The sequence below is a fragment of the Passer montanus genome, unplaced genomic scaffold, assembly GCF_014805655.1.
Source record: "Passer montanus isolate IOZ18808 unplaced genomic scaffold, ASM1480565v1 scaffold123, whole genome shotgun sequence".
Taxonomy (NCBI): Eukaryota; Metazoa; Chordata; class Aves; order Passeriformes; family Passeridae; genus Passer; species Passer montanus.
In genome coordinates this window covers 180,046-194,501 of record NW_024359056.1, presented here as the reverse complement: position 1 = coordinate 194,501, position 14,456 = coordinate 180,046, and the positions used below count along the sequence as shown (strand labels likewise).

Here is a 14,456-nt window from a genome sequence, read left to right as displayed (position 1 = left end):
GCAGGATCTGCCCCATCCTTGCCTCAACTTTGCGCTGCATCAAAGAGAGAGAGCGAGCCACAGCCTGGCTGGTGCCGATGGGGGCAGGGGACCTGCCGGGCACAGCCCTTTGCAGCTGATGTTGCCGTATCTCTAGGACCCAGATCTGTCTCTTCCCTATCGCTTTCCTTTTTCCCCCTCCCCACCTCTTCTCTCCGTGTGTGTGTGTGTGTGTGTGTGTGTGTGTGCGCAGGATCCTCCTGGTTACTGCTGTTGTATTCCCCCTCAGCAGGGAGACCACCCCAGCCATGGCTGAGAAGAAGCAGAACGGGCGGCAGTGCGAGGAAGAAGAAGTGCCAGCCTTCTTCAAAAACCTGGGCTCGGGCAGTCCCAAGCCCCGGCAGAAATTCTGTGGCATGTTCTGCCCGGTGGAAGGCTCCCTGGAGAACAAGACCATCGACTTCGACTCTCTCTCGGTGGGCCGGGGATGTAACAAAGTCGTGGCAAAGCAGAAGGATGTTGCCCACCTGGGTCCGGATGCTCAGTCCGTCTATTCCAAGCAGAGCGGGAAGGGAGGGGAACCATCTGTTGAATTCGGGAGAAAGGTGGAGATCAGGAGTGCCACGGGGAAGGAGGCGCTGCAGAACCTGAATGACAAGGTGGGTGCATATATATGGAGAATATATTTATATATATATTGTGTGATGTGAAGTCGGGCACGCGACAGGCTGCAGAGAGGACGGATCCTCTCCACCTGCAGCCGCTGGCTTTTATGTCCCCTGCATCCGTGTGGCAGCCCGTGCCTTCCCCTGGGCAGCAGCATCTCTCGCAGAGCTTCCCCCCAGAGCTCGAACGCTGTCCGCGTGTTCTCTGCAGGTGTACGAGAGGGGGGCACAAGAAGAAAGAAGACCTCCCCATCCCCACCCCGCCCTGCCCTCCAGTCTGGGGAGAAACAGCGACTTTTTTGTTCCTTAGGCGATTCCCCAGCACGAAGGTAGGGAAATGCCCCACCCAGGCAGGGAATGCAGCTTACGGAACACAAACGCGATTGTGAGCAAAAGAACATCAATGAGCCTCCACCTACCGGGATCAAATCCCTGCAGGCTTCTTCCAGGGGGGACTCCTACCCCTGCTCCCGGGGGAGGACAGGCGCCGGAGCGACCCCTGCGAGCTGCATTTCAATGCCAATTTTCAGGAGGGCTGCTGGCTACAGTGGGAATTTTTGACTCGGGAAGATCTGGGACTTTCACAGGAATGTGGCATCCTCGTAGCAACCCAGAACTCCTCCCAGGATTTTAAGACTGCTGCAGATACTTCTCATTCTCTGGATTTGTCAGGGTGTAATAAAGCCCATCTTCTTCCAGAGGCAAAACCCACTGAACCCATAGATCTGCCTGACCATGCCCATCTGCTTTCCTCAATAGATCGATTTAAACCAGCTTTACTCAGCTGTGAGCCAGGAAATACTCAGTGCACACCTCTGACAGTGCTGGCAGAGGCTTGAAGAGCAGAAATGAATGAATGAAGTACCCACCAGCAGCCTGCTAAACTCCTGGCATAAGGCAGGAGTTTCTCTGAGTTGTCTCCCAGTGGGTATAGAGTAGCCCTTTCCTCTGGAAGCTGCTCCTAGGATGTGCCTTCTGGTTTTTGATTCCAATATGGATTGTGTATGCTGGGCAGAAGTCTGCCTGGAATTCAGAATATGGGCTTGTTCACCACTTTACCCTGCTTTCAGAAACGTGAAGTATTACTGGAGGTCATATAAAAATATAAATTAATCAAATGTATTAGTTATAAAATATAAACTAGAGGCTCATCCTCCCCAAATTAGCCCCTGCTGCAGTGACCTAAGGGCTCCATCCAGCCATATTTCCACATGTAGAACCACTGCTGTCACAAAGAGTTCACAAAGGCAGGCACAGATTTTCAGAATTCCCACACACCAGCCCCAGTGAGGAGGAGGATGTACTCCACACTGCTCCAAACCTGGTTTCCCAAACCCAAACAAAAATATGCCACTACAGATGCCTGAAGTTTGCTCTGATCATGCTGGAGTGTCTACTAATGGAGTAACTTTCCATGATTAATTAGTCTTGTTGGACCAATCAAGGTGCATTTCAAGAATAAAGGGCTTTTTCATCTTGGGGAGTCAAAGACTCTGCTATTCATGACATTTTAAGAGCTAATTTTGGACAATCTAATGTCCTGTGGGGCATGAATATAAGCAGGATATACATCAACTCTGAAAAGATAAATTATTTTCTGATTAAATGGTACCAGTATAATAAAAATTTAAGCACAACATTGTTCAAAATCAGAATCCACTGAGAATATTAATACTATTTTTTAAAGTGTGGTTTTGGTTCTATTTTAAAGATTATTGTCTAAATGTTAACTGAGGGGATGAAATAATGGAATGATACAAAACATTTGAGTTGTTTTTCATTAGCTTTACTTAACACTGATGCCAATGGATCGTGATGTGAGGGGTGGTGAGCACTGGTGGTAAGTGAAGTCTCTTGGGATAAATGTCATGCTATGGATGGGGAATTTATTGCAGGAATGTTTTAGCTTTGGTTTTCCAGCTGACTGCACCCATAGCTTGAATCAATGGTTAAATCTTCAGAAAGTAAAATTGGCTTTATGGGTTTAAAACTCAGTCATCCTTTCTGTCACATATAGAAAGATCTTGTCTTTGAAATAGTTAACAAAGCAATATGGACAATAGTTAACAATCCCCTTTGAAATAGTTAACAAAGCAATATGGACAAGATATTTTTAATATTTTTGTCTGAGGTCTCAACTGTCAAGAGGATAAAAAAGGGGGTGTAATTATTCCACATTAAATTGCAATATATTGTTTTGTGGGGCAAGATAAGGGCAATCAAATCCCTCTGTGTCTGTCTTGCCTGGGACATTCTGCAGCCATCATGTGTTGCCCCTGGGCTGTGCTGCCTCATAATTCAGGGTTAAGATCATCTCTGGAGGCACCAGGAAGGCTCAGCCTCATTTCCAGCAGTGTTTGCAGCTCCGTCTCTGGTGGCCAATTCAACAGGTCTGCAGCTCAGCTCAGAGCCAAGCTCTGCTGCTCCCAGCTGCCAGGCCTTGGAGAACTGACTGTGCTTCTGTTTCCCATCTGAACTTTCTCATCTTCCCTGTCTGAGCTGTTCCTGTTCCTGGAGTTGCTGGTGTAGTGTCTGGGCCCTGCTCAGTGCTCAGTGCTCCCTGACCCCAACACTGGGATGTGCCAAGAACCTAATCTTCAGATGTGCGATTCCTTAAATGAGGCAAGAGGTTCTTGGCCTGGCTCTCAGGTGCTGCTGTGCACCTCCAAGATCAATTTCTGCAGTGGGATTTACCCACAGGATAATCCCGGTTGGAAAAGCCGTCCAAGATCATCAGGTCTGACCTTGCCCAATGCCCACCCTGTCCCCAGCCCAGAGCTCTGAGTGCCCCATCCAGGCCTTCCTGGGACCCCTCCAGGGATGGGCACTCCATACCTCCCTGGGCAGTTCCTTAGCATCCTTTCCATGCAGAAATTCCTGCTGAATCCACCCTGAGCCTGAATCCACCAGCCCGAGGCCATTCCCTCTCTTCCTGTCCCTGTTCCCTGGAGCAGAGCCTGACCCCCCCAGTTGTCCCCTCCTGGCAGGAGCTGTGCAGAGCCACAAGGTCCCCCCTGAGCCTCCTTTTCAGCCTTTTACAGCCCCTTCCAGCTCTGTTGTCCATCACCTCTGTATTGTAGTCAGTGCAGAAGCTGGAAGGTTCCTGGTCCCAGAGCAGGGACTGCTGGAATGGCATGCCAGGGCAATATTTCCCTTTTTCTTACATGACAAGTCTTGAGAGAGGGGCATTTATCTGGGCTTTGAAAAACTTTGGCCATTGATTGCTTGAGCCAGACAATTTCTCCTAGTGTATTTCTTGGATTTCACATATCTGTAATTGCTATTCACCTACTGACATTTTTGGAAGAGAGACAGTGTTTTAGGGAACATCTATAGAGAAAAGCAAGGTTTAAAATGCAAGAGAGATCACAAGGGCTTTAATCTGGTTTGCAGAGAGCCTGAGTAGCTGCTCAGACCCTACAACACCAGTACAAGACCTGGGATCCTGCATCTGTCCTTCATTTGCCATCTTGTTGTTACTCCAGTGGTTTAGGTGTTTCCCCTGTGCACCTTTGCATTCTTTTTTTTGCCTCCCTTAAAACAGTTCCTGGCCATTTGGGAAGCACAGAGCACTGTGTGTAAACTGCTAGACTAAACCAATAAAGCCTATTGTAACAAATAACAACAATGAATAAACAGACAGTAGGAAAATGTTTTTAGTTTAGAATTGATAGGAGAGGACTCACTTGCAAAACACTGTCATGAAGCTTGCAACATGACTGGACTTTTTCCTAAAACCTCAAAGCTCTCAGGATCATGGTTGTTCATTCCTGGAGAGAAATAATGAATAACAGGATGTTGTTGAGAGCTCAAATAATCACAGACTCTGGAACATTAATGGAACTGTTGTCTAAAACAAAGGAGCTGTTCCAGACAGCTGGAAATGCAGTCCTGAGTTTAATTTGTTACAATGCCTGCAATTTTTCTAGCCTTGTTTCGACAATCATTGCTTGCAAAATAATCATAAGGGAGGATGACTTGCATGTTCTTCCAATAGGTCAGGATGGTTTGTGGGGAAAAAAAATAACCAAAACCAACAGTGAGGAGCAAAAATGCCAAAATCCTCTTAACTTTTTCTGAAAGTCATCATTCTGCACAGCTGCTGTTCTATACATCCAATGGGTGTCATGTGGAGTGGTTTTATGTGTAGAATTTACTAATACCACACCTCCATGCAGGAATGAACAAGGGGTTTTGATACACAGCCAATGGATGATTTTGGTTAAAGATTTGATGGGAAAATTTAAACTCTTGGAGCCAGATCTTCCTGCTTAGCTTGGAGCTGACACAGGCTGCATCCCAAGGGATAAATGCAGTTACTGGCACATGGGAGTGGCAGTTTGGTGTGCCACCCTTATGCCACCTCCCTAGACACCATTTAACAGGCTCCATCTGGTTTTAGTAGGTGCTGAGCAGTCATTTAGGGTCTGCCTGAGGTTTTTTTACCTGCAGGACTGTGTCTGACTCCCTGTATCACACGTCTGTCTTGTGGCACATCAAATCTGGGTGTATCTCCTGGGAAGTTGTTGTAAAATTGGAAAATGATGTCAACAAAATTCAATTGGGGCTGGGGGCATGTGTCTTCATGAACTCCCTTAGCTTATAAAACAACAGCATTTGGGAGCAGAAAACTACCAGAATCCAAACTTCTTGGCACTCGTGTGTGATTATCAATGTCCTGTTCTGTAATCCCCTCCCAAGGAGCAGGAATGACTCTCAGCATGGGAAAATAAAGGTCAAAATTCCATTTTTCCCTGAGTCATGATCATCCTGCACCTCAGAGGAAGGCAAAGCTGGCTGGCACAAGCAGGGACAGCAGTGGTTGAGAGCCTGATGCTTTGCCCTGTATGTTTTTGGGGAAGGAGAAGGGATTATAATGTTAAAAAACTGTACCATCACTGAAAACAGCCATTTCTTAGCACCTGCCCACGCTTCCCATGGGCCTGTGGATGCGAGAGGATGAAAGGGAGAGGCACTGACAGTGAGGCCTGAATGTCCCATGCCTTTGTTCCAGAAATTCTGCATTTAGCTGTGGTGCAGGTCAGGGCAGGATGTGGCTGTGAGCGGTTTGGAGAGAATAGCACATTTTTTTTGTGGATTGTATAACCCCTGACAGAGCAATCCCTGTCTAGAACCCTGAAGAGAGCCTGGCTCATTCCCTGGTACATGATGGGGAATTGTTTAATTGCTGGTATTGCTTAAGGATAATTCACATCACGGTACTCAGGACGTTTCCTCTAAGAAACACACTCCAACACTAACAGCCTTCTTAAAATGCTATTTTTGGGCCTCCTGAAGGGTTCTCTGGATATTAAAAGAAAGAAAATCAATTGGAAAGTTCATTTTAATTTGCAGATCAAATATACATTTTGATTGACCTCTTTGTGTGGCTAGAAAGTGAATCTTACCCTCAAAATTTTTTTTGTATGCAAAAAAAAAAATCCGACTGTTTCTCTGAGAAGATGTATGATTTTTACCTCCTCATAGTAACATGTTTGACCCCCATGGTCGTTTCTACACTATGACTCTTAATTTTAATTTTCTCCTTTAAGATAATAAAGCAAGAGATGCTCATTGTCAAGTACAACTCCTCTCAGTAATTTAATCTACAGTGATTAGTAAAGGACAGTTCTTTCATAATCCTTTGAGAAGGACAGATGTAACTTCTCCTACCATGTATCAGCCTGGATTTAATTCTCCCTACACTTCCTAGGATGCAGGACGTTCCTGGATCCATGGAAAACTCCTTTAAAATCATTCAGAGTTGGAGCTGATGCAACAATTGGCATTGGCAGGATCATGACAGAAAATTAGGGCCTAATGGGTGAACTTCTGAAAACACTTTTGGCCCAGTTTATTTAAATTCATCTCTGATTCCTCTTTTCATTAGGTTTTAAAATGGATATTTCCATTTGCAGGTTTTTTAATTTCATGGCAAAATGCCATTGTGGACACACCTTTAAGTATTCAGCAGGAGTAGAAGCAATTTGGGTGTTGCTGAAATTCTGTGGGCTTTGTTACCATTACACTAAAATTCCACAGAGGAAGAAATTCTTTTTAATACTTCTTTTCCCAACCATCCAGTAACTCCACAGTGGGAATAAAATTCTTTTCCAAGTGCTTTATGGTAGTTCACAGAATCTATGAGTTAAGATTCAGAGCTGATGTAAATTGATTTCCTCTGATGCCTGTGGTGATTTATTTCAGCATAGATTTATTTTGATGATTTTAGCATAGATTATCACTGCACAGAGATTCTCATATTCCTGTGCCATTTTCCCTCTAGACCTTTGCAGGATATAAATTTAGACATATATATGCTCCTTTAACATGAAATAAGTTTTCGCTGCCAAGAGCCTCAAAAGAAGTGCTGCAGCAGCTGGGCAGGAAGGGCTGCTGATGATCCTGGCCAATATTCCCCCAAATACCTGAAGCCTGAGGATGGGTCAGGGACACTCTTGTCCTTCCCTTGATTAGCATTGTTTAGACAGTGCTCATGAATGTGACACCTTTAATTTTATCCTGTTCAGCCCCCTGTGTGCATCAAGAGACCTGTGGTAGACAAAGTGCATCAGCATTATCCAGCTATCCCATCACTTCTCAAAATATCCTAGCACTGCTGCAGAGCAGCAGGGCTGGATCCAGCCCTGCCAGGATTTAATGAGGAAGTTAAATTCTCTCCTTTTAACAAAGGACCCAACTCCTGCCTCTGACGTTTCATAATTACTTTTCTTCATTGTACTTGTAGGAGAATTTATGCAGAAACTAGAGATTTACCAGAGGAATTTATCAGAGAATCATGGAATGGTTTGTGTTGGAAAGAACCTTAAATCTCATCCAGTTCCAACCCCATGCCATGGCCAGGGACATCTTCCACTGGACCAGATTGCTCCAAACTCTATCAGAACCAACCAAAAAGATGCACTTCAGTAATTCCAGGCTGTTCCCCACTTGTTCTCATCCCAACATTGTCCATTAGCCCTTCTCCTCCTCTCCCCTCATGTGAGATTATACAATAGGCAATTTCCATTCCTCACCTTTTTTTTAGCAAGGCTAAATAAGCGAGTTTGCAACTACAATAATTTTAAAATTATGTATTTTGACAGCATTTTAGCTCATTAGTAAAAGCAAATAAAATTGGGGCATATTGGTGTGCTGTAATGGAGCTAAAAGAGACACTTGGGAGCTCAATTCTAGTCCTGAATTATGGAAGTTTTAAAAATTTGGTGCTGTGTAGACGTTGCATTTTCAACAACTGTGATTTTCCAACCCTTTAATCTCTGAATTTATTTCATTCTGTATTACTGAGATTCTTGCAACAAGGTGATGAGAAAGACAAGCTAAGTGTCACCTGAAGATTGGTTATTGCTTTCTGACTCTAGTCACTGCTGGGTCCAAGTTATGGAATATATGATTATGGAATACAATAAGTTCAAGAACTGCTGCTCTGAATGAAGCCCATGTGCAGTAGAAGCCTTTTTTAAATAAAAAAAGGAAAATTGAAAGAGGTGTGTTTGGGAAGCTAAGATGGGCTCTAGGTGTGTTGTGATCCACTGCCCAAGGCCTGGGTGCCAGCTCCCAACCTTGGGCAGTCTGTGATTCCTCTCTGGTACTCTCCTACCTGCAAATAAAAGGCATGGAACCATTCAGATATTAAACTGAGGAGGAAAATAAGCATCAAAGAGAAAAAAAAAAGGAACAGTTGCACTGTCTAAATTTAGAGACCTGATGTAGATTTCTGGTGTCATGTTCTGAGCAAAAATATGCTAAGGTTTCAAAACTTCTTCAAGCACACATCAGAGGCTCAGGATAACTCATTCAGGGTTGTCAATTCTAAGCATTAAATCAAAATAAATCCTACAGGCTGACAAATTAATAATTTTGTCACTGTCATAATGAGCCACTTTTTCATTTGTTGCTAATTGGATATTAACTGATTGTCATATCAGGTCCTTAAGTGTTGTATGATATCCTACCTATACCCAGGAAAAACTGCTTCCCTATATTCCTTAGAGCTTCCTGTGAAGAAATTAACACAAAAGATCCTGACAGGAGTCTGTTTGAGCAGCTGTTGTCTTTATAATGATTTATTGCTCTCCTAGACCAAAGGTTTAATTTCTTACTGGCTGTGCACGGTGTGTTTGGGTATGTAGAGATCACAATTTTGTGGCAGGCAAAGATGCAGTTTGTGTGATGTGAAATTCATCATGGGTGAGGGAAGAAGGTAAGTTTTTGATCATTAATTATTATTTATAATCTTCAAGCAGAAGTGAATTTGTGGCATTGAGTTCTCCAAAAATTGTGTTGTACCTTACCCCAGCACAGCTGATGTCAGAGGAACCTGCTTGGCTACGGATCCCACCTCCATTCCCTGCACTGGGACAAGTGCATTGCAAACAATGAGGAGATATTTATGCCATTTAATGCATTTCTTTCCTTGAAGTACCAGCTTATGGAGTTCAGGGACTGAGAAATTTGACTCCAAGTGTGACTGAAACATGGAACACGGAGTTGGCAGCACTGGAGTAGTAAGGAATGGCCCGAGGGACCATGGAGAGGACCCCCACGCCCGGGTGCGTAGCTCTGAGCCCACATTTCCCTGGCACTAAGGTTTCAGGTTAGTGACCACAGGTGTCTGTGGGGGGTTGGATCCGGGCTGGATTTTCTGGACGAGGTGTGGGAGAAGGCAGACTGGGAAAACAAAGCGTCGGGAGTGGCTTCAAATCTTCATTCCCCCCCTCCACCATTTGGTAACTGGGAGCGCCAGGAAGGGTGGGGTAGGACAAAGACGATGGAAAGCAGCGAGTTCCCCAGCGGGCATCCTCGGCTCTGTCCGTGCGGGGCAGCCCCGGGAACGGGGCATGGCTCCCGCTCCGCCCGGGATGGGGTACAGCCTCAGCGGGGGAGGCGTGCCGCTGTCGACACCCCCGGGAACAGTGGGGTCGTTCCGCTCCCCCGGGGGATGCCGCGGCCCCGGCGGGGAATACAGCGGGCTGCTGGCGTCCCCCAAGGAGTCGTTTCGCGGAGCCCCGCCCAGCGCTGCAGCTTCACTAACCCGGGGCCCCCAGGAAGCGTTTCGGTGGGAGCGGGGGCCGGGCGGGCGGTGCCTGGCGTGTCCCGATGGATTCCGGTCCGTGTACCCCGAGATATCCCGATATATCCCGAGATATCCCGACGCCTTCCCGGCCCGCTTCCCGGCTCCCGCGCAGCCCCTCCCACCGCTCATTTGCATTCCGGCGCGTCCCCCGCTCTCCCATTGGGCAGAGGCCGCCGTTGATTTGCATCCCCGCGGGCGCTCAGCCAATGGCGCGGCGCGCCGGGCGGACGGGCCCTGGAGCGGCGGGGCCGCATGCGCAGTTGCCGCCCCGCCGCCGGTCGGGGCTGGGCCGGGCTTGGCTGGGCTGGGCTGGGCCGGGCTTGGCTGGGCTGGGCCGGGCTGGGCTGGGCCGGGCTCCGGGCGCAGGGAAGAAAGGGAGACGCGCAGGGTTGGCTGCCTCTCCCGTTCCTGCCATTGCGGAGAGCACCGATCACCTCTTGCGCCGCGCCCCCCCCTCCCCCGCTCCCCTTCCCTGGGATCGCAGTGATTTGGTCTCGGGGGATTAATTTTTGTTCTGTTTTTTTTGGTGTGTTTTTTTGTTTGTTTGTGTAGGGGTTTTTTTTTTTGTTTTTTTTTTTTTTTTTTTTTTTTCCTCTTGATCTACACACTGGTGGAGGGGAGGTTGCGGAGCAGTTGCTGCGCGGGAGACAATAGCGGTGTAGCAGCCGCCGCGCTTCTCTTTAAAAAACATATAACATTATTGAATAAATACATCGGGGGCTGATTTCCCAAGATGTCTTATCAGGGGAAGAAAAATATTCCGCGGATCACGGTGAGTGGAGCGCAGGGGAATAGCGGCGGGGAAGGGGGAGGGGTGCGCGGGGATGGAGCCCTTTGTGTGCCGGAGCGATGCGGGGCTGGGGCAGGATAATGGGATCAGGGATAATGCGGCGCTTCCTGCGCTGCAGCGCGGCGGGGCTGGGGCCGGCGGGGCTGAGCCCGGCCGGGGGCGGGTTCGGCGGCATCGCCCCGGGCAGCGCAGCGCCGGCCCCGGGAGGACATCGGGGACCCCGCTCGGCGCCCTCGGGCCGTGCCCGGGGAGGGGTCCCTGCCCTCGGGCCGTGCCCGGGGAGGGGTCCCTGCCCTCGGGCCGTGCCCGGAGGGGCTCTCCAAGCGCTGGGGCTGTGCCGAGGAGGGGCTCGCTGCTTTCCCGGGGGCTCCATCCCCGCCCGCCCCAGCCCGGCGCAGGGCGGCTCCGGGCGAGGGCATCAGCTCGAGACCCCAATCCCCGCCGGGCTGGCGCTGGGCATTTTCCAGGATAGCCTTTTCTTCGCCAGGAAGCTTCTGGCAAGGCGCAGGTTTCGGTGCGGTCCTGGGGGAGCAGGGAAGGAGCCGTTATATAAACCCCTCCCTCGGTCTCCTTGTTGTGGGAGCCGATTTAGGGCAGGTATTGCAGATCCAAGGGTACCAACTTTTGGTTACGTAAGATATCCTCGACTAACGGGCTGCTGGAGCCGCTTGTTTTTTTGGACACGGGAGTTTTTCATCCTTGGCAGCGGTTCCTCACCTTCCCCACGGACACACCCTTCCCCGTCCTCCTTCCTCCTCCTCGGGGGCAGGAAAAGGAGCTCTGAAACGGGGCTTTGACGTGTCGGGTTTGGGCAGGAATCGCGGGATTGTACAATTGCAATGCTTAAGGGAGGCAGGGGATGTGCATAATGGTTATTGATAAATGGTGCATCCTTCTTTTTTAAAATTATTTTTTCTCTGGAAAGGGGAGTCAGTTTCCCTCCAAGAGTCCAATGGTAAAGAGTTAAAAAAGCTGCCTCTGTTTAAAGGGTGATGGAGGTTCCTGCTGAATCCCTGTCACGGGCCAGGAGTAGCATGACGCATTTTTCTTCTGGCTGAATGCTCTGATTTATGTTCTGTGCACCCAATCCTCCTGCAAAGGAGTAGGAAAAATCAGATTCTGCTTCTGCTGTTGTGCGAACCTGGGATTATCCACCGAGGCTAACACTGGAAAAAGGAGGATAATGGATGTGTGGCTGCCCTGATTTTGCTGCTGAATAGACACAGATTTGGTGGCAGGCCCTCGCAGGGATGTGAGCTGCGTGTGCTTTTGTCTCCAAGGTGGTTGAGATGAGCAGGAGGCTTCATCCTGATCTCAGAGCCCTCTCAAGAGTCCAGTAGCAGCACAGCCCTGGTTACTGCCAGAAGCATCATTAAAATGCTCCAGGCTGTGTTTTTGTGGCCACTTTACATACATTTTTTTTCCCTTCTTCTTCCCTAATTGATGCCCAGTGTGTGAAGACTTGGGATGTTGGTGACATCCATGGCAGGGCTCTCCCATTTTAATGGCACGAGGAGCCTGCAGTGGAGGTGGGCATCAACACTGCAGTATTTCTGGAAGTGGTAAACATGTAGACAGTTTGCTGGAGAGGCTGGTATTGAAAGACAAGTGGGTTTTTCACACCCTACATTATTTCACTCAGGCTTATTGGCATTTGCAGCAGCTCCTAAATTTAAAATTTGAGGGTTTCTTTGTATTTGAAATCAGTAGCATTATCCAGGGGAACTCTTCATTGCAGCAGGAGGAGGAAGGAGAAGCAGAAAAGGAGGGAGATGGGCTTAACATCTCCTAGATGTTAAGCAGTGATACAAAAGATGGATCAGTATCAGATAAATCAGTATCTGATACAATTCTTGGAGCCCTTTTGGTGCTAAAAGAGCTGTGTCAGTTGAGAATTGGGTGCTCCAACTCTTCAGCTTTATTATGAGGAATTTGGGAAAATGCCTGATTGTTCCTTCTGTTCAATGAGTGGAGCTGACACCTCAAAATCAGGGCCCTGAGCACTCTGTCACTATTTTATATGTATTTATCTATAAATTCTTACATACTTTTTCTATAAGTCCATGGCACCTCTGAGTTAAAAGTCCAGCTTTTGATTTCCCCAGCCTTTGGCTGTGCTGGTATTGCTTTGTTCTCTTACAAAGGTGTTTCTGTGAGAAAGGAAAAAAGAATCGGAGTAAGTACAAGCGCAGATCTGAGGGCCAAAGGTGTGGTTTAAACCAAAGATTCACACCCTGTATGTGCTTTGCTTTAAATATTCATCTGCTATAAAAATGCATCTGCGATGTGGGGAATGAAGGAACCAGGGGATGTAGCAGCCACTTTTAACTCTCTTCCCCATCTGCAGTGGGTTTCACTCTTGTTTATGACTACTGCAAAAAAACCCCAAAAACCCAACCAAAACAAAAAACGAAGAAAACAAAACAAAAGCCAACATTTGTTTTTGACCTAAAATCTTGCAGAAGCAAGCTGTAACCCTGGCTGGGATAAAATCGCGCTGCCTGATAGCTGCCTTTTTATAATTACCTTTCTGTTCCTGCCAAACTGTCTTCTAATTTGAGGAAATTTTAATAACTGTTTTGCATATCCTTCCCTTAACCCTAATTTGCTAAATATGTGTATATTTCCATCTGGTTCTGCAGTGGTGCTCTGGATCCACTGCATCAAAACATCACTGAAGTGGACCAAAGGAGTTTGTTTGTGTTGTGTAACCCCTGGCAACAGACTTTTGGGCCATTTCCCTGACAGCAGTTGACTCACACTGAGCCAAGCAGTGACTCCACTGTGTGGGTGCATATAGGAAATTTTGCGTACGACCAAGGCTGAAAGAAATAAGAGATGTGGTTCAACACATCCTTCCAAATGTGATTTAGTCCTGCTGCTGCAGGTGATGGTGGCAGGCTTCAGATAGGACTGAAGCTGCCAGAGTAGATAAGATCACTGGAACCCACCTCTTTCCTCATTCTGATTTTTTTTTTTTGGCATCATCAGTGATGAAAGGCCTTGCAGATGAAATAAAGTATTTTATCTTTCCAGTTGAAAGTGCAGCAGTTGACTCGTGTTTTGATGTGTGCTGGTGAATAATGCAGAAGTTGTTGCCTTCCCTCCTCTTTCATCTCTGGAGTGACACTGCAGACTGTCAGCTCTCCCATTGAATAATTGTGTCTTGTGCTGTGCTTCTTTTGTTGTAGAGCGATCGTCTTTTGATCAAAGGTGGCAAAATAGTTAATGATGACCAGTCCTTCTATGCAGACATTTACATGGAGGATGGGTTGATAAAGTAAGTGAAGCCTCATGGTGGAATTTGGTATGTACAGAAATGCACTGCAGATTGGCTGGAATAGCTTAATTTTGGAGAGATCTATTAAATTACAGTGAAAAATGAATATTTCCACATCTATCCTGTTGTTTAATGAAGGAGCTTTAAAAGCAGGGTATTGAATAAATAAACCGGGCCCAAACCCTGCTGGCTCCAAGGAGGTACTTACATGTGCTTAATTTTAGCCATGAGAGCAGCCCCATGCTGAGATGACACATGTGTTTGAAGTTATCTGTGCTGTAAAGTTTCACTGAGTTATGACTTCAGATATTTTGAATTCAGAGTTCATCATCCTAACACAATTCTCTTTTAGACTTGGAGGCTGGACTTAGGTGACCTCTGGAAGTCTCTTGCAGTGCTGACTTCTCTGGGTCTGTGATGCTGAGATCACTCCAAGCCCCCTTCAAGTAAAAAAGGACCCTGTAGTGGAAGAGGTTCAGGCCCCTTTCTGTGTTTTCAGGCCTGGAACATGTGTTCCTGGCACATTAAATGTGTTACAGATTTCTTTGGAAAATTACTCCTAGGAAAAAACAGACAAGCCAGAGGTTACAAACAAGGAATTTTCCTGTTCTGGCTAAACAGCCAGCACATGTGCTTTTTAAATCA

At 47.1% G+C, this 14,456-nt stretch overlaps 1 protein-coding gene across 2 annotated transcripts in view; it reads left to right on the top strand.

Moving 5' to 3' along the window:
* Positions 1–269: 269 nt before the first annotated feature.
* Positions 270–14,456, top strand: part of DPYSL2 (dihydropyrimidinase like 2) — a 52,535-nt gene continuing 38,348 nt past the window's right edge. Inside the window, exons 1-2 of one of the 2 annotated variants that reach the window (XM_039698321.1) lie at positions 270–638; positions 13,723–13,811. In XM_039698321.1, the coding sequence (XP_039554255.1) occupies positions 288–638; positions 13,723–13,811 (440 nt within the window). In that variant the 5' untranslated portion in view covers positions 270–287. Of the gene's footprint in view, positions 639–10,318; positions 10,514–13,722; positions 13,812–14,456 lie in introns of those variants that run through there. The other variant, XM_039698320.1, reaches the window with a different exon arrangement.